The 19007-nt window shown below is 36.9% G+C and overlaps 1 protein-coding gene across 1 annotated transcript in view; it reads left to right on the top strand.

Moving 5' to 3' along the window:
- LOC108738933 (zinc finger protein 608) overlaps positions 1-19007 on the top strand; it is a 51900-nt gene that overhangs the window by 4117 nt on the left and 28776 nt on the right. The window contains exons 2-3 of the mRNA XM_018472559.2: positions 13325-14085; positions 17782-18498. Of these exons, the coding sequence (XP_018328061.1) occupies positions 13408-14085; positions 17782-18498 (1395 nt within the window). The 5' untranslated portion in view covers positions 13325-13407. The remainder of the gene's footprint in view (positions 1-13324; positions 14086-17781; positions 18499-19007) is intronic.

Genomic DNA, 19007 nt, shown 5'->3' with positions numbered 1-19007 from the left:
GGACATTTCGGTAAACCTGCCTGTCCGCATTTGGGGGTGGTTAATGCGAGACTACTTCTATTCGGTCTCCGATTGAGTTACGCCCTAGAATTTAGCATCCGACAATTTGTTCGGATTTAATGAATTCATGCCACCCATACTTTATTCGATTCCATGTAGAAACCATCGATAATATAGTATGTGTTTGGTATAATGTGTATAGATATTGTTGTGTGTGCGTGTGTGTGTATTTGTGTGTAAAGACTCCAAATAAAGTATGTTGTGTTGTATTCGGTTTGCCACATAATAACGTATCGTATTTAGCTTGGGTTGGCTGTGGTCGATAACCGCTGTTTCCTGCCAGCTTAACAAAACGATTTATCAGTACAAGTACGTACGTATGCGATGTATGTTTATGTGCATTAGTCGAACACAAAATACACACGTATGTAAGGTACACGTGTAATGTAATAACGTTTACGTATTTGCATGTACCCACCGTACTTACTATGTAAACTCGAATCTATGGTTGAATGTTGTGCACATTATGCAACATGCTTTTGTTTGACGATGCGACGATAAGTCAGCGAAAAAGTTGCAAACACAAAGTTACAGCTCCAAGGATTTTTGAAGTCGGCTTTTATTTTTTTATTTTAGTATTTTTACTATTTCTAATGGTTAACTGTTTATTTATTATATTTATTTATACCTGTAGAAGATTATTCACACAGACTTAAATAAGTGGCATTTAAAAAAAAATTACTCAACCAGTTTTAATGAAATTTAAATGGGACCAATTGGATAGTATGCAAATAAACCGCAAAATTAATTCAGTAGATACGTGACATGATACCTACCTGTAATGTTTTCGATACGAAAATATTACTCTTTAGTTAATGGTTGCGTTAGCAATAATATTAAGCAAAAGCTTTTATAAAACCCATAAATCTGATTTTGTTTGTGTAATATACTAGTAAATTTCCTATGAAAAACAGATTGACATAATGGTGGGAATTTTCTACTTTTTTATATTAATGAAATTCGTATGTGTATTATTATAGTTGACACATATTTGTTTATACATTTTTCTTCGAAAGTGTAATTTAAACAATTTATAGCGTGATGTAGATGTTTTTATATTATGTTTAATTTTTCCTGAGAACTTTGCCAAATACGTTGTCGAATGCCTAACATTATAAATGAAAACAGAAGCTATAAAAAGAAACATTTTCTAAATGTAGATTATGATTTTTATAACTACTGTAATCTAGGTTAAGAAGTTATAATACATATCTTTAATAAAATTAATTGATTGCACTTGTAGTACTTCTTAATTGACTTGCATATATTAACGTCTTATAAAGCAATTAATTATTAAATTGTAATTACCTATTTCAAATGATTTAATAAACAACTGTCTGAAACGCTTTTGTAAATATTTATGTAGTTTTTTCGGTTGTTTATTTTGAATGTAACGAATTGGATTCGTTAGTTAGTATTTAAATAGGTTCAGGGTATTTTTACTTGCATTTTAATATTTACGCTAACGATTAATCTATTTATCTGTAATAATAATTGGATATGAAAATTACTTGTTGAAGGGCACTCTAATGCAAAGCCGCAAGGTAGGGCGGATAGTTCACTTGTGGGAACAGACAACAATATCCTAAATGGGCTACACTTTATATGTGTATTTGTTTATTCTTAAAGTCATTTTGAGTTAGGTTTTACTTATTGCTAGTTAAAACCGCGTTGTTCGGGAAATATTATTGTAAATATTAAATTTTAAAGATATGTTATGGCTTAATGGCATTTTGATGAAATTGTATTGAGCATTTCTGATCGATTGTTCTATATTTGTTTCAGTTCTTTGTCGTGTTTTGTAAACAAGCGATCTTTAGATACGGTTTACGTTTCTTGTTATTGTACATACAATATGTAGATATTGATTGCTTCAGTCGGTATCATTTAAAAAAGCGATTGTGTGTCAGTTTTTTAAATATGTGTATAGGTGCGGTAGGCTTTGTTATAAGAGTGTATACAGGGTGATACGTTGGGTTGGGCTTCTGCAATTTCTGGTCTTTAAAATGAGATGTTTCGTTATTGATAGATAATGAAGAATAGGTTGTTAAGTAGGTGTATTTGAAGAAGTACGAGGGTGGATTGATAAGTTTCCGGCCTGACCAAGAAAAACAAGGTTTTTAAAAATTTTTTTTTTTTATTTCTCAACATAATCTCCTCCAAGGCTGATACATTTCTCATAGCGGTGTTCCAGTCTATTAATGCCATCTCTATAGACTGATTCGTCAAGCTCCTCAAAATAACCATTTACAGCTTCGATTACTTCTTCATTGTCCGCAAATCTCTTACCGCCAAGCCATTTTTTGAGATTAGGGAACAGAAAATAGTCACTCGGGGCTAGGTCTGGAGAGTAAGGAGGGTGCGGCATCAATTCAAACTTTAGATCGTTGATTTTAGCCGTCGCAACGATTGACGTGTGCGCTGGTGCGTTATCGTGATGAAACAAGATTTTTTTCTTCGCCAGATGAGGTCGTTTAATTTTCACCTCGTGGCTCAAACGTTGCAATAAGTCTGCGTAGTATTGACCAGTGATAGTATTACCCTTTGCAAGGTAATCAATGTATATAATACCTCTTGCATCCCAAAAAACAGTAGCCATAACCTTGTTCGCCGAAAAAATTGTTTTTGCCTTCTTTGGAGTTGGTTCCCCTGGTCCAATCCACTGTTTAGACTGTTCTTTGGTTTCAGGAGTGTAGTGGTGGACCCACGTTTCGTCAACGGTTACGAATCGACGCAAAAATTCGCTTGGATTACGCTTATACAATGACAAATTTGCGGTAGAAATGTTTTTTCGAATCAATTTTTGGTCGACTGTTAGCAAACGCGGCACCCATCTTGCACAGAGCTTTTCCATATGCAAATGTTGGTGCAAAATATGTTGCACACGTTCATATGACATCTTACAGGTCTCAGCTATCTCACGCACTTTCAATCTGCGGTCTCCCAGCACTATTTGATGAATTTTTTCGATCATATCTGGAGTTGTGACCTCAACGGGGCGTCCTGAGCGAGGCCCATCAGAGGTGCTCACACGACCCTTTTTAAACTCGGAAACCCACTGCTTAACGGTTGAATATGACGGGGAGGATGTCCCCAGTGTTGAGTCCATCTCTTTTTTAATTTCCTTCGGCGTTAACCCCTTCAAATAAAAGTATTTGATGACAGCACGATTTTCCTGCTTTTCCATTTTTACGAAAACCACAGAGGCGTCTTGTTCAGCGTGCTGTCAAACCTACACTAGCAAGGAGATCGGGCTGAAACTATAGCTACAAGCTATCCAAGGATGGTACTATAGAATGTCACCTCAAGGTAGGCCTAGTGGCGTCATCTCTTGGTTAGGCCGGAAACTTATCAATCCACCCTCGTAGATGAAATTTGTCATTATTTATTGATATCTTCTAGAAATTAGTCATGTGTTTTAGTGTTACCTCCGAACATTAAATCTAAATATATATATAAAATGCTAATGTGCATACGTAAAGACATGGTTTTCTCTATCACTATCAACTTCCCGTTGGAGTGGTAAATACCAAATACCCCTTGGTCTTCTGCTGAAAGATAGGGAGTTAGGTCGCGGTGGGTGACGAAAATGTGAAACAACATATATCTGTCCATTTCTAACTTATGAGACCTTTTGGAAAGTTATAAAAATTTCTTAAATGACCCAGTAAACTCCAGAATGTGTGCAACTGTTACAATAGATCTAGAATGTTCTAAAAATTTCTGGAATGATCTAGAAAGTTCCAAATTGTGTGCAACTGTTTAAATCGATATGGAATGTTACAGAAAGTTCTAGAAATATCTGGAATGATCTGGAAAGTTCCAAATGTCCGCAATTAATTATCAAGGATTTCTAGATATTTCTAGATTTTGACCAAATATTCTAGAACGATCTACTATTATTAAGAAATTTTATAAAGGTACAGGGTGGTCTGTCATTATCTGGAATAATTTTGTGTTCTGCAACATTCTCGAAAACATTAAAAAATAATTGTTCATTGTTAAGAATAATCTTGAATATTCTGCTACTAGAAATTTCGATGTATTATAGCATATAAACCGAAATTCAGTGACTTTTCGTCAGTTTGATCGTGTTTGCAGTCGAGTGAAGATCTATTGAAATTGACAGTGAACAGTAATTGAAACAAATCAAAGCGATTTTAACAAATGAAAAAAAAACAAACTGTTTGATATTTTATGTACCATTAAACATGCACTAGTTACCCATAAATTAAAGGTGATTGTTAAATAATGTTTAATAATCTTGTGTTACAGTATATGCCATTCTTTATTAATCTCTGTGTAATTAAATAGATAGGTCAGCGTGTTGTCCCGCTGAATGCGTTTATGCCTTAATACATTTCTGAGGTAGATAAAGGCATTTTCAATTATAATTTGGGAGCATTGTCGAAAATGGATTCACGGCTTATTTAATTGTGATAATAGTGCAACTGCGAATAATAAGAAGGTGATATTTTTTAATCACATCGATCAATGTAATTCTCTTTTTGATGTGTACCCAATTGGTAATTAAATATAAACAATGGGACACTAAAGGATAGATCCAAAGATTGATTGAAGGCCGAAGTCTCGTGCAATGACTTGAAAAAGTTGTACCATTTGTCCGAAGAAGTGATTCCATCTAATAAACAACGGTTTGTACGTTTGTGAGTAAGAGACCCAGTAATTGATCCAACCATAAGCCATCGTGTCAAAAAAAAAGAAAACACTTGGAAAGAAAATAATGAAGATTGAATTCACCGATTGACATTCTCACAGATTGCTTGTATGGAAGGCCATTTATTCTATAGGGTTGTTCGGAAAGTCATTTCGTTTTTTCCCGACAGAGGATTTAATTGTATTCTTTTGCATCCAACTTCACATTTAAGCCGTATAATTTTTATATGCTTTGAGAGCTCAACATAGCAAGGCTTGTGTGTGAAAAATTCCAATTAATTCTACGCAGTAGTTTTTGGTTGGTGCCCTTTTAAATATGGAGAGCGATAAGCAGCATTTTCGACATATCTTACTGTTTTACTACAGAAAGGGTAAAAATGCTGTTCAAGCCAGAAAGAAATTGACTGATGTGTATGGAGAAGGTGTGTTGACAGTACGCCAGTGCCAGAACTGGTTCGCTAAATTTCGATCCGGCAATTTTGATGTCGAAGATGCACCACGTTCGGGAAGGCCGGTTGAAGCTGATAAAGACGCGATAAAGGCATTAGTTGATGTGAACCGGCGAATAACAACACGTGAGATCGGATTGAGGTTAAATTTATCAAATTCAACAGTTTATGACCACTTGAAAGGCCTGGGATTATCCTCGAAGCTCGATGTATGGGTTCCCCATGTTCTCACAGAGAGAAATCTGTGTCGCCGCATTGACGTCTGCGATTCGCTTCTCAAACGTCACGAAAATGATCCGTTTTTGAAGCGCATCATCACTGGGGACGAAAAATGGGTTGTATACAACAACGTCAAACGCAAGAGGTCATGGAGCAAAAAAGATGAACCGGCTCAAACCATTTCCAAAGCCGATATTCACCAAAAAAAGGTGATGCTGTCTGTTTGGTGGGATTTTAAAGGAATCGTTTTTTTTTAGCTTTTACCGGATAACACAACGATTAATTCGGAAGTCTACTGTCATCAGCTGGACAAACTGAATGATGCACTTCAACAGAAAAGGTCAGAACTAATCAACAGGAAAGGTGTAGTGTTTCACCAAGACAACGCGAGACCTCACACAAGTTTGGTCACTCGCCAAAAGCTTTTACAGCTTGAATGGGATACAATGCTACACCCACCATATTCTCCAGACCTGGCACCATCGGATTATTATTTGTTCCGGTCACTCCAAAATTTTTTAGACGGTAAAACCTTCACCTCAAATGAGGAGGTCAAAAACCTCCTCGATCAGTTTTTTGCCAGCAAAGACCAAAAATTTTATGAGCGTGGAATTATGCTACTACCAGAAAGATGGCAAAAGGTGTTGGACCAGAACGGTCAATATATAATTTAATAAAGCATTTGTTTATTATACGAAAACTGTCTTTCATTTCCACAAAAAAAAAACGAAATGACTTTCCGAACAACCCTATATTTAACATCCTCTGTATATTGAGATGGAAGAGAGGAAGAGATTAGGATAAATTCCTAAAAAATGCTTAATGAGTGACACATTCTATAACAAAAATGAAAACACTTGACGCTTCTCGACGTAATAAGAGACTTATTTGAATTATTTATGTAGATGTCTGGCTCAAAATGGGAGGTTCAATTTTACATAAAAATAACTAGGGAATTATTAATGATTTATTGATGTTTACTTCGAGAACGGTATGTAATACATAATAAATGTACCCAGCTAGATAGATAGATATATCTAATTCATCAGGAGTCAGGAATTTCGAACAGAAGTTGTTTTTTGGCTTAAAGGAAAGCCGTATGACGCAAATCGTTAATTTCTTATTCTATGTAGAATTATTACGCTAAAGACTGAATTTCATTGACTTTGGGATAAATACAATGGTCGTTATCTTCATCAGCTGTCACAGTTAAAGTTACTCATTCAACTATCTACTAATGGTGGTATGTGTACTCCTCGGGTCCTTCTTTTTGTTATTTTCTAAAATTTTTCCAAAGAGTACATAATATTCTATAGTTGAGACGTTTAAAATTGGCATAGTCTGCAATAAAACTGCTGCATTTACTTTCTTGTTTCAACTTGCTACATCTCCCCTCCTATATAAAACAAAATAAGAATAGGCCGACCCCCTCCTCCCTGTTTAATATTTACTATGTAAGAATCTAAAGGAAAAAAAGAATACACGTTCGGTTTATTTTAATGTTCATTTTTCAAAGTAACAATTTTTAGGAATGTTGATTTGTACTTCTAAAGGTACTGGTAATTTTTATTGGTTCGGAAACATAGTTTTAACTTTGTGCATTTTTGTGAGTTTACATAAGAACTATCAAGACTTCCTTCCACCCCCTTGTAAGAAAAAATAAGACATGGTCGATCCCTCTCTCCCTCTAAATCATCTTACGTAATAAATGAATGGTCCCTAACTAGACTAGAGCGATTATTGACAGAACGCCTACTTTTACTGACGACAGACGTTGTAGTGAATATAGTAAATGTAGAAAAGAGATGTCAGATAGGAATTGCAGCGGACACTAATAAAGAAAAAGGAATAACATTACATCAATTAATGTGTAACAGAAAGAGATGCAGACAAACAGAATATGAGTATGTTGCCAGCATCGAAGTTTTACTCACGACATACGTTATAGGGAATATCGTAAGCATAGAAAAGAGATGTCAGGTAGGAATTGCAGCGCACCCAAATATAGAAAAAAAAAATAACATTACGCCAATTAATGTGTAACAGAAAGAGATGCAGACAGGCAGAATTTGAGTGTGTTGCCAGCATCGAAGTTTTACTCATGACAGACGTTATAGGGAATATCGTAAGCATAGAAAAGTGATGTCAGGTAGGAATTGCAGCGGACACTAAAAAAGAAAAAGGAATAACATTACATCAACTAATATTTAACAGAAAGAGATGCAGATCAGTAGAATTTGAGGATGTTGCCAGAATCGGACTTAAAAGAAGTTCAACAGACTTAGGAATTTAACAAGGGCATGTTCAAAACGTAGCAGATCACTGCAGTCCCAAGTGGCAACAAGAAAGAAGACACGTCCATTCTCACAGACAATTTATTGGGGACTTTGCGAATTTTGATAGTCCCAACTATAGGACACCTTTTCAGGCATGAAGACCTAGTTGGAGACATATTAGAAGTAGAAACAGGAGGTAAGAGGAGGAAAGGATGAAGGATGTTCTAGTTTTAGATAAATTAGAAGATTGGATAGGAAAGAGTGGAGGTGTCTGCCCAAGCAGCAAACATTGACATTTAATAACCGTTTTCGAATTTTCAAAGCACAATAGTGATTTATTTTTGTTAAAAGCGACCTGACCCTGTGCTATTCTGATCGAATTATTTGACTAGTCTTCTAGTTTCAGTCTCAGTTTTATATTAGTTCCAACCCTACTTTTAGATCCTATCCATATCATTCCTTAATCATGCTGATGACAGAAACAGGAGTTAGCAGGAGTAGATGTAGACCTAGTTTGATTACTGTTTGAAAATAGTTAAGGATGTTGGTTGTTCTACTTTTAGGGAAATGCGAAGATTAGCTCAGGATTAAAAAGAGTGGAGGTGCGTGTCCAACCAGTCTTAGGATTGGCGACCTTATGATGATGATGAATCTTCTGTTTAACCCCAAAACTGTCGTGTCTTTAATGAAATTAATCGCATCTTGGATAAACATTAATGAATAAATTTAAAAATGTAGGAATATTGCATAGGCTCTCGTGTGTCTCATTTTTCATGAACTACCCCGTATAAACCAGCATAGATAGTTAACATGATACCTACATATCTAACCGGACACACCCACTTTACATAAAAGACCTGGCGATGTTTTGTAAGAATCCACGAGCAGGGAAGATGAGAACGCCGGATAAAACGGATACAACATAAATACGTATATACATATGCTTACGATATCGAAGTCCGTGATAAAATAAAAGAAGTGAGAGCGTGGCGCAGCAGCATCTCAGAAAAGAAGGATCAGCATCAGCATCAGCATCAGCGGCCGATGCTAGTGATGGATGAGAAGAGTCCCAAACTGCCGCAGCATTGTTTCTGTTTTTGCAGAGGACAAGTTTTGCAACTCTCAGTTTCGTGACTCTCGAACGGCAGACAACATTCATCAACATACATTCGCTCCGCAACTCCACACTTACACTGGGAAGCGTTTATATATTTCTTTTACTTGCAACTTTTATTTATTTTGTTTCATTTTGCTTCTTTTTTCGTTTATATTTTCGAAACGACATTTCGGAATTTATATGCATGCGCCATTACAGACCCTTGACCACTGTCGTCACCAAGGATCATCGCATAGTTTTCTTTTGATTTATCGAAGTCGATGTTGTTTCATTAATTCGATTATCTACGTACACAAATGCGAGCCTTCACCAAGTTGGCCAACNGGAGGTCTCCCCCACCAGTGTACCATAAAAAGTTCGTGGCGGTCTCACCCCCATAAAAAGTTATAGGGGTTCAAAGTTAATAAATATGCCAATTTTTATACATTTCTAGGCATGTAAATATTTATATAGTCATTCTTAAACAATATTGAAAGGTAAAACTAATGAAAAATATTGAAAAAGTGATATAAAACATTATTTAAATATCTTTATCAATAGGGTAGGTTAGGTTAGGTTAAGTTATTGGGTTTTGTTCCAAGTGACCACCCTCTTGCTATCCCCCACCTCCACACGCTTGAAAATAATTTTTATATTGAATTTTAGTTGAATTACAGTGTATGCAAATTGTCAAAATAATCGACTTTCAACCCCCATAACTTTTTATGGGGGTGAGACCGCCACGAACTTTTTATGGTACAGTGGTGGAGGAGACCTCCTCTTTCGATCCCATTATCATATAGACATTTACCATTAATCTCACAAAAACTTGCAGTCGATTGCGATATAATACATAATATCGATTTTAATGCAATGATTTAAACAATTTTGATTTTTGCTTTATCGTAATGATGACGCCTATAAAATAAAATGCAGTCAATTGCGATATAAGACATAAAATTAATTTTAATGTAACGGTTTGAACAATTCTGATTTTAGCTTTATCGTCTGTAAAATAAAAAATTTAATTTTCCTGGTAGTTTGAGAGATATTAATTTTATTATCATGTATCTATTCCCTTCGTACACATGTACAGCTGTATCTTAATAAAAACTGAATAAACAAAAACTTAACTATTGTTCTCTCATTAGTAATCGCCTCTATTTCATTGGATTACTTATCCGATAAACAAAAGCTCAACGTTATCATAAGTGTAACAATTGAAACCGACGTGTAAAGTAATATGAAACCATAAAAAAATAGATCAACACCGCTACAAATACAGTATGTAGTAGTCATAATGTATACAGGTACGGGAAAACGTTCGCATACGTAGGGGTTTACGCGGATGCTTGTAGTTAATCTTAACCGGTCAATAAGCCATAGCCAAAAATAAAATTGTAAAGGGTTGTTCGGAAAGTCATTTCGTTTTTTTTTGTGGAAATGAAAGACAGTTTTCGTATAATAAACAAATACTTCACTAAATTATATATTGACCGTTCTGGTCCAACACCTTTTGCCATCATTCTGGTAGTAGCATAATTCCACGCTCATAAAATTTTTGGTCTTTGCTGGAAAAAAACTGATCGAGGAGGTTTTTGACCTCCTCATTTGAGGTGAAGGTTTTACCGTCTAAAAAATTTTGGAGTGACCGGAACAAATAATAATCCGATGGTGCCAGGTCTGGAGAATATGGTGGGTGTAGCATTGTATCCCATTCAAGCTGTAAAAGCTTTTGGCGAGTGACCAAACTTGTGTGAGGTCTCGCGTTGTCTTGGTGAAACACTACACCTTTCCTGTTGATTAGTTCTGACCTTTTCTGTTGAAGTGCATCATTCAGTTTGTCCAGCTGATGACAGTAGACTTCCGAATTAATCGTTGTGTTATCCGGTAAAAGCTCAAAAAAAACGATTCCTTTAAAATCCCACCAAACAGACAGCATCACCTTTTTTTGGTGAATATCGGCTTTGGAAATGGTTTGAGCCGGTTCATCTTTTTTGCTCCATGACCTCTTGCGTTTGACGTTGTTGTATACAACCCATTTTTCGTCCCCAGTGATGATGCGCTTCAAAAACGGATCATTTTCGTGACGTTTGAGAAGCGAATCGCAGACGTCAATGCTGCGACACAGATTTCTCTCTGTGAGAACATGGGGAACCCATACATCGAGCTTCGAGGATAATCCCAGGCCTTTCAAGTGGTCATAAACTGTTGAATTTGATAAATTTAACCAGTTCTGGCACTGGCGTACTGACTTAACAACACACCTTCTCCATACACATCAGTCAATTTCTTTCTGGCTTGAACAGCATTTTTACCATTTCTGTAGTAAAACAGTAAGATATGTCGAAAATGCTGCTTATCGCTCTCCATATTTAAAAGGGCACCAACCGAAAACTACTGCGTAGAATTAATTGGAATTTTTCACACATAAGCCTTGCTATATCAGCTCTCAAAGCATATAAAAATTATACGGCTTAAATGTGAAGTTGGATGCAAAAGAATACAATTAAATCCTCTGCTTGGAAAAAACGAAATGACTTTCCGAACAACCCTATAGATTTTTCGTGTAGAATAATAATTTAAAATCGTTTGTAGCATAGTATTATTATTTTTTTTTTTACGTAGCACATAATAGCACATTTTGGTACTTTTTTTTTAATTTTAAATAAAATTGTCAACTTTTTGGACATAAAATAAAATTGGTACCCTGTACTTAAAAATAGTTTATTATACGTATGTAGAAAAAAGTTGCAACCTTACTGATATTTTGGATAAATACAGCGGTGTTTGTCACAGACGCAATAAAATATACCAGGGCTTTGAATAACACATGACTTGAACAACAACGACTGTTGTCACTTGACTTTTATGATATGTAAATGCAACTGAAGACCGTCAGTAATGAAAGAAAATTTTATTGGCTCAGTAGTCGATACAACATTGGCATTATAGACTTGAACAGTTTCGAAGAAAATCGTGTCCTGTCGTTTCGAAAACAACATTGAAAATGTCTAATCGATAATCATGGTTGAGTAATGTGAATTGGTTTGTGTATGTTAAGGAAGGTGGAAGAAACGCATTTATTATAGATTCTATTGCCTGTCTTGAATCATGATTACTAAATAATGTACGCATGTGTGTACAGGGTGGCTCATATAGTATGGACGTAGGGCAGTGGCGACTCGTAATGAAACGGAGTGGGTGCAAATATTTATTCACTTATATTTTGAAAGTTAATTCAATACTACGAACCTTTAAGAAAACAAACTTGTAAACAATTTTTCAATGAAATGGGTCGTTTGGGAAATAGTTAAGCTTCTAATTTAAACAAATTATTTCTTCAAAGATATTAAAAAAAAAAAACTTTTGGGTGTTTCATTCCCACCAGCCACTAATGCGGCTCGGTCAAAGATATTATCAATTATCATCTGTATGAGTAATATAAATACTGCATCTATTATGCAAGTACCTATAATATTTATTTTTCTTTGTTGCATTTGGTTCTAGTGTAACAGATAATTATTGTTAGGTACATTTGTCGTCAAGATTGTGATTGATTCCTAAAGGAAAAGACTGTTCAATCGTTTAGTTTAAAAAAGCATGGAATGTATAAATTATGAATGTCGTTAACTCGCAAATTTAAATATGTATCATTCTTGAATTTTCATTCCAATGTCGATGTGTAAATGACAAGCAGCTGGTGTGTTTAACAAAATATTTATGACATATTTTTTACATTCTCAATTAGCGTCATGGGTATAATAAATTTAACATGAAATGGCATTTACACCCACTTTTTCTCTACACATTTTCAGCACATTGATATTTACATGTATTTATCTAAATGTGTGTTTAGATCATTTACATTAATTTATTCAGTGTTTTTTACATGTTTATATTTGCAAACCATTATTCAGTGTTGTTCATGGGACTTGTATTTTTTTTTATACAATTTACAAAAATAAATATAAGTACTTTTTATTTTGGATTCTAATGAATGCAAGGTAAAAGGAAGTTCTCTGAAGTCTAGTGGTGGAACTAAATAGTGACTGCCCATGTTCCTATTGGGATCCGTCAAATGGGCATACACCATTTATAACTCGAATGAGGGAAAAATTTACATAGGAACTGTGCACGCAAATTGTAAAATTGTTTATTAAAATAATAAAACACGTTAAAAAGTAAAAAATTTTTTGATGATGGAGTCGACGAAGTTTTCTTCTAAAGTTAAACTATAGGAACTAAAGTTACACTATAGGGACTACGATAAGTTTTCCCTAATCGGCGCCATGTTTTTAGGCTCCTTCCATTTGACGGATCCCAATAAGAGATAGAAGTGTAGATATAAGTGAATGGGCAGTTTTGTCATTTCGCATTCCAAGGTCAAGGTCCATTAGATTCTGAACTGCCTCTATCTATATAAAATTTGATTTAAACTTGTGTAGAATATGTCTTGGATATATGTTAAGATTCACGATTGGTATCTGTGATTGGAAAACGAAAAAGAAAATCATTCTGAATTGGTGTATTCCCGTTTGTTACAGGGGTGGTAAGATGCAGTGTGGCCGGAAGTTGGGTGCCGCGGGTCGACGACTCTGCGGCAGACCCGGCGACGGCGGCGCGGCGCATGGCACCAGTCCCAATGAGGTCTAACCCGCAGGACACGGGCCACCGAGCGAGGGTGGCGGAGCCCATCAGCAGCAGGGCCACGGCCAGACCATCATCTTCTTCGTCGACATCTTCCACGTCTCTGTCGACAGCAAATATTGCGACAACGTTATCGGCGTCTTCTTCGTCCGACAACATTATCAACAATAACACTAACGGCAACAGTAACAGCAGCAATAGCAGTAGCAGCAGCAGCAGTAACAGTAGCAGTAGTGGTAGTAGCAGTAGTGCTAGTAGCAGTAACAGCGCGCCAAATCAGCAGCAACAGACGCCAACCTCGACATCGGCCAATTTCGAGTATGACGATAACGAGTGGGACATCGGCATAGGTAACTTGATCATCGACCTGGATGCGGACATAGAGAAAACGAACGAGGGGGTCGTGGGCGCGTCTTCCGCCGCCGCCACGGTGTCGATAACAGCGTCGTCCGGATCGGCGGCGATGTCCGCGAATAACGCGACCGGGAGTGCGGGATCGAAAGCGACCGCCGCTGCGGTAGCGGCCGCGGCCGCGGCCAAGATGGCCGTCGAACATTCCGCAACCGTGGACAAAGGACTTAAGATGAAGATTAAGCGCACCAAGCCTGGCACGAAAACGTCCGAGGCCAAACACGAAATCGTCAAGTCCAACGAACAGGTGAGTTAGTCTTTTTTAGAAATATGGTAAACACCACGCTAAAAGTGTCGGTGACTTGTCGCTTCAGACCGCTCCGTCTAACAGAACCCTTACGCTTCGCGCTATGTATTTACGTATCCCTAAATATACTTCGTTTACTTTCTGTAGCGATGTGACCTTCAGTTTGACCGGCGCGAAGTAGAAAAGAACAGCACTAGGCCAGAAAAAGAAGGAGACAACTCTCGGCCAAACTCTTAACCGGTGAGGAGCGTATAATCCGTACAGTACTGCACGGAAAAATTGACCTTTTTGTCCACTACAATTGCATTGCTCAAATGTGCTGTTATTGGTACCANGGCCAAACTCTTAACCGGTGAGGAGCGTATAATCCGTACAGTACTGCACGGAAAAATTGACCTTTTTGTCCACTACAATTGCATTGCTCAAATGTGCTGTTATTGGTACCATTTACTACTGTAAATATCAACGAGATGTTTATTTATATTTGAAGACATATTGAAGGCTTTAACGCTTGTTTTCGACTCGCACTAATATTCATGATTGAACAAAACTTTTGGCAGGTATTGTATGAAAAAGTATGTTTAAAGAACAAGAGTCGAGAGTATAATGAACTTTTTTCTCCCAACCTACGATTTTGCCAGGGCGCATCCAAGGCATTGGAAGGGGCACATCGCTAGACAAAGTAAATGAAGTATAATTTACTCCAATTTGTAGCTTTCTTGATACTTGTTTTTATTAATCTCTTCTTTTGTTGTTTGTCTCTTTGACTGGTTTTTTTTCCGTAATTTACGAAATGTATATGAAAATATATGAAAATTACTTACTCTACTACATAAGTAACATCTCACGCTGTTACCTCGGTTCTAAATAACATTTAATCGTATGCGTTTGAATAAAGTCATAACGTAACACGTATAATAATATATATTTACATACAGTTAACACTGCAATTTAATTTACAACTTAATTGACCCTATAAATAAGTAGTGAGTGAATAACGAGGTTTGAATGAGTGCCCAACGTAGGCATTTGGCGTAATACACGACGACGAGGCATATGCTTCGTTCGTTGTATCTTTCACCTCTCCCTGTATGCGTTTCTTCTGTGGATTATTTTAATCTCATTTCCGTGACTCATGTATTTATAAATTGATTTCAACGAAGGACGTAAACTTTCACCTTTTAGATTAAAAATGTCACACCGTTTTGATGGATGTAAATAGTAATCTTAAATTGATGTCAATTTACACGTAATACATTGTATAGGTAAGGGATAATTTACTTTACGTTTGGACAAGTCTATCCATTTGAAAAGAAAATTGGAAGGTGAAGTAAATTTTGAAATTTTTACAATCGCTTCTGGATATGTTTTCTGTTATTATTTTAATCGTATCGAACTGCGTGATTGTAGTTTACATCTGTGATTCCCCTACGTGTATTTAGGTAATTGTTAAACCTTTTTTCTATTTTGACAACATTCAATTTCATCCACCAAAGTCTAATCAGGCAATCAAGTTGAATTATCCCATCATTGGTCTTGTATTTAGCACAGGATGTTCGGTAAAAGGCGATTTTACACATTATGTGCTGTTTAATGTAGATTTACGTAATTATCATATTAATAAATTTTAATAAGGGACTCACTGTTAACAATCCGGATTTATTTTGACCACTTCCGGACTCCACACCCACATGGTCTACCATGTTTTTCTCCTTTGGCTTGCTATTTTTTAGACTGTATCACAGGAAATACATCATTTTCAGACCTATTTGCATGTAGAGTACATCTTCCTGGAGATAAATTTTCATTTTTTTTTACAAAAAAGCAACGTTGTTTAAGTATCAATACACTCCCACCCCGTATATGGCCAAGAATCGTCCTTTATTAGATCCCTCCTTCCTTAAACAGTCTCTAATTAGGTCGGAAAAATGTATAAATATCCAAAAATACACATCAGCCGCCCCTGGTGTGTAACCTCCGTAAATTATTACACTATAAAATTAATTACCTGTACCTGTATGTATTTATTAAATATTACTCTCACAATCAGTGACTATGTCAATACGTTTAAATTACCTATTTGCATATTGTAATGCACGACAAACACTCGCAAACTTATCTACATACGTATAAATATGCATTTAAATTTGTACATTCGTCCACTACAAATAATACATATTATCGGCTGATCAAGAATTTCCATTAATAAAATAAATATTGACTTTATGCAGTATTATTATTCGTGGTATTAACGTTAAAACTATTATTAAATCAGATGCAATGCGGTTTAACAAATTTTATACGAGGCGGGACAAAAAAGAGCGGGAGAACTGTTAGGGTAAGGCCAATTTGGGTTTCGAAGAAATAGAGGAACGCGGGAGGCCATTCTAGCTTTACGGAAAACAATAGAGAAAACTATAGGAAAAGGAAAGAGTGCGTACATAGGATTTGTAGCTTTTGACAATGTTAATTAGGACAAGATGTTATTTTTACTTAAGAATGCAGGGATGAGTTACAGAGATAGAAGAGTGATACTTAGTTTGTATAAAAAGCAACATGGAGCTATAGAGCTGGAGCAGCAACGTAGAGAAGTAATTATTAGGAAGGAAGTCAGACAGGGGTGCACACTGACACCGCTACTTTTTAATCCATACATCATTAAAGACAGTACAACTGTAGGGATAGATATACAGGAGCAAAAGATTAGTATGTTTAGATTTGCAGATGATGTAGCAGTATTAGCATCTAGCAAGAAGTTAGAGATAGCTTTAAATAATATGAAAGCGGTATTGAAAAAACAGTACTGTATGAAAATAAATAAAAGTAAAACAAAAATACTGGTATGTAAGGGAAGGAAAAGTAGGAAAAGAGCGAATATAAAGATAGGGGACGAAAATTTACAAGAAGTGGCCGATTTCAGGTATCCNATTGACAAAACAGTACTGTATGAAAATAAATAAAAGTAAAACAAAAATACTGGTATGTAAGGGAAGGAAAAGTAGGAAAAGAGAGAATATAAAGGTATGAGAATAAAAATTAGAAGAAGTGGCTGATTAGTAGATACCTAGGAAGTCAGATAAGTCAGGACGAAAAGAGTAGTAGGAATATAAAGCAGAATATAACGCAGGGCCTAGTCGCCTTCAATAAAAAGAAGTCACTTGTATTTTCGCGAACGATTAATGTAGAAATTCGAAAAAGATTATTCAAGGTGTAATTGGAGTGCGGTGCTATACGGGTGCGAAACATGGACGGCGGGCTCTGCGGAAAAGAAGAGGTTAAAAGCGTTCGAAATGTGGTGTTATCGGCGCATGATGAGGATACTGTCGATAGGGAAGGTTAGAAATGAAGAGGTATTAGATAGAATAAGACAACAGAGGACTCTATAGAAGTTAATAAGAAATAGGCGAGATAGGTTAGTAGGACACCTTCTCAGGCATGAATCTCTAGTCAAAGACATATTAAAGGCAGAAATAGGAGCTAAGGAGTAGAGGTAGACCTAGGTTAGATTACTGTTCACAAATAGTTAAGGATGTTCTAGTTTTAAGGAAATGCGAAGATTAGCTCAAGATAGGAAAGAGTGGAGGTGCGTGTCAACCAGTCTTAGGACAGACGACCTTATGATGATGATGAGGACAAAATTCTAGATCGAAAAGTATTAAAGCATACATTAAAACAGTATTTATTTTATTGTTACAGAACGGCAATGCAGAAGTGAACGAACTGAAATCGTCTGCATCAAAGCAATCGCAGCAAATGCATCCGTCGTCGCAAGGGCCGGGATCTATTGCGGTCAATTCCGTGGGTGGACTGCCGAATAACATACTAACGAACAGCAATAGCGCTTCCAGTGGCGGCACTAACGGGAGTGGCGGTAACACCGGCAGTAGTAAGCGCGGCTCAAGTAGTCATCGTCGCGACAAAGCGCGCGACAAACACGGTAGCAGTGGCGGTTCGTCGGGGGTTTCCGCGGGCATAGTGACAGATAAACAACAGCAGTCTCCCGCGGCGACGTTAGCTGCAGCCGCAACGGGTAAGACCCTTCCGCCCAACGGGGGCGGCGGCGGTTCGTCCGTAGTGACAGAAGTGAACGGGTTAGTGCGTGTGAACGCGACATCCGGTGCGAATCAGATCGGGTTGCAGCGACCGGTGTTTCCGGCGAGCACGGGCCCCGGTCCCCCAATGTCCGGTCACAACGCAGTTACGAACGCGTTACCGCCAAGTCCTCCCGCTCAAAACAACCATTCGCAGCAGCAACAGTGCGGGCCCGTAAAACTCGAATCGAAACCGCCGTCGATGAACGCCGCCACGACCCAGCAACCTCAGCAGTTACAACAGCAGAACTGCCAAGGAAGTAGTGGTGACGATAGCGCGTCATCACCCCCGCCTGCGAAAAAACTCAAATCGGAACCAAAGGTAAGCAGTGGTTTATAAACATATGTTACCGGAAATGTACACAATTCGTAGGAAATTTATGTAATTCCTACAATCGCCCGGAAATGTGTGAAATAAATTATATTAGACACATTTCCTAGGAAATCTATACATTTCCTAAATAGCAGTCGGGAATGTATTACAGGTAATACTAAATAGGCAATAATAAAGCAAACTGTTTGGAGATGTACCTATATCCATTGGTGACGTCATTGTTTTGGTTAGCGAGATTTATGACAGACTGGGGTAAAGGTCTAGACCAGGCCTTCTTAAACTATGGGTCGCGACCCCAAATGGGGTCGCGTAGCAAAGTTCTGGGATCGCGAGAAATTTTAATGTCAAATATTTAAATATACGATTTTATAACATCTAGATGTGTATTTGTTTTTTTAATTTTATTGATCTTTCTTTTATATTTATATGGGGTCGCCAGGAAACTCGCAATCATAAATGGGGTCGTGAATGAAAAAAGTTTAAGAAGCCCTGGTCTA

The sequence above is a fragment of the Agrilus planipennis genome, unplaced genomic scaffold (assembly GCF_000699045.2).
Source record: "Agrilus planipennis isolate EAB-ADULT unplaced genomic scaffold, Apla_2.0 scaffold25, whole genome shotgun sequence".
NCBI classification, from domain to species: Eukaryota; Metazoa; Arthropoda; class Insecta; order Coleoptera; family Buprestidae; genus Agrilus; species Agrilus planipennis.
The sequence above is the reverse complement of the archived record's forward strand: the minus strand, read 5'-3'. Positions and strand labels throughout refer to the sequence as shown.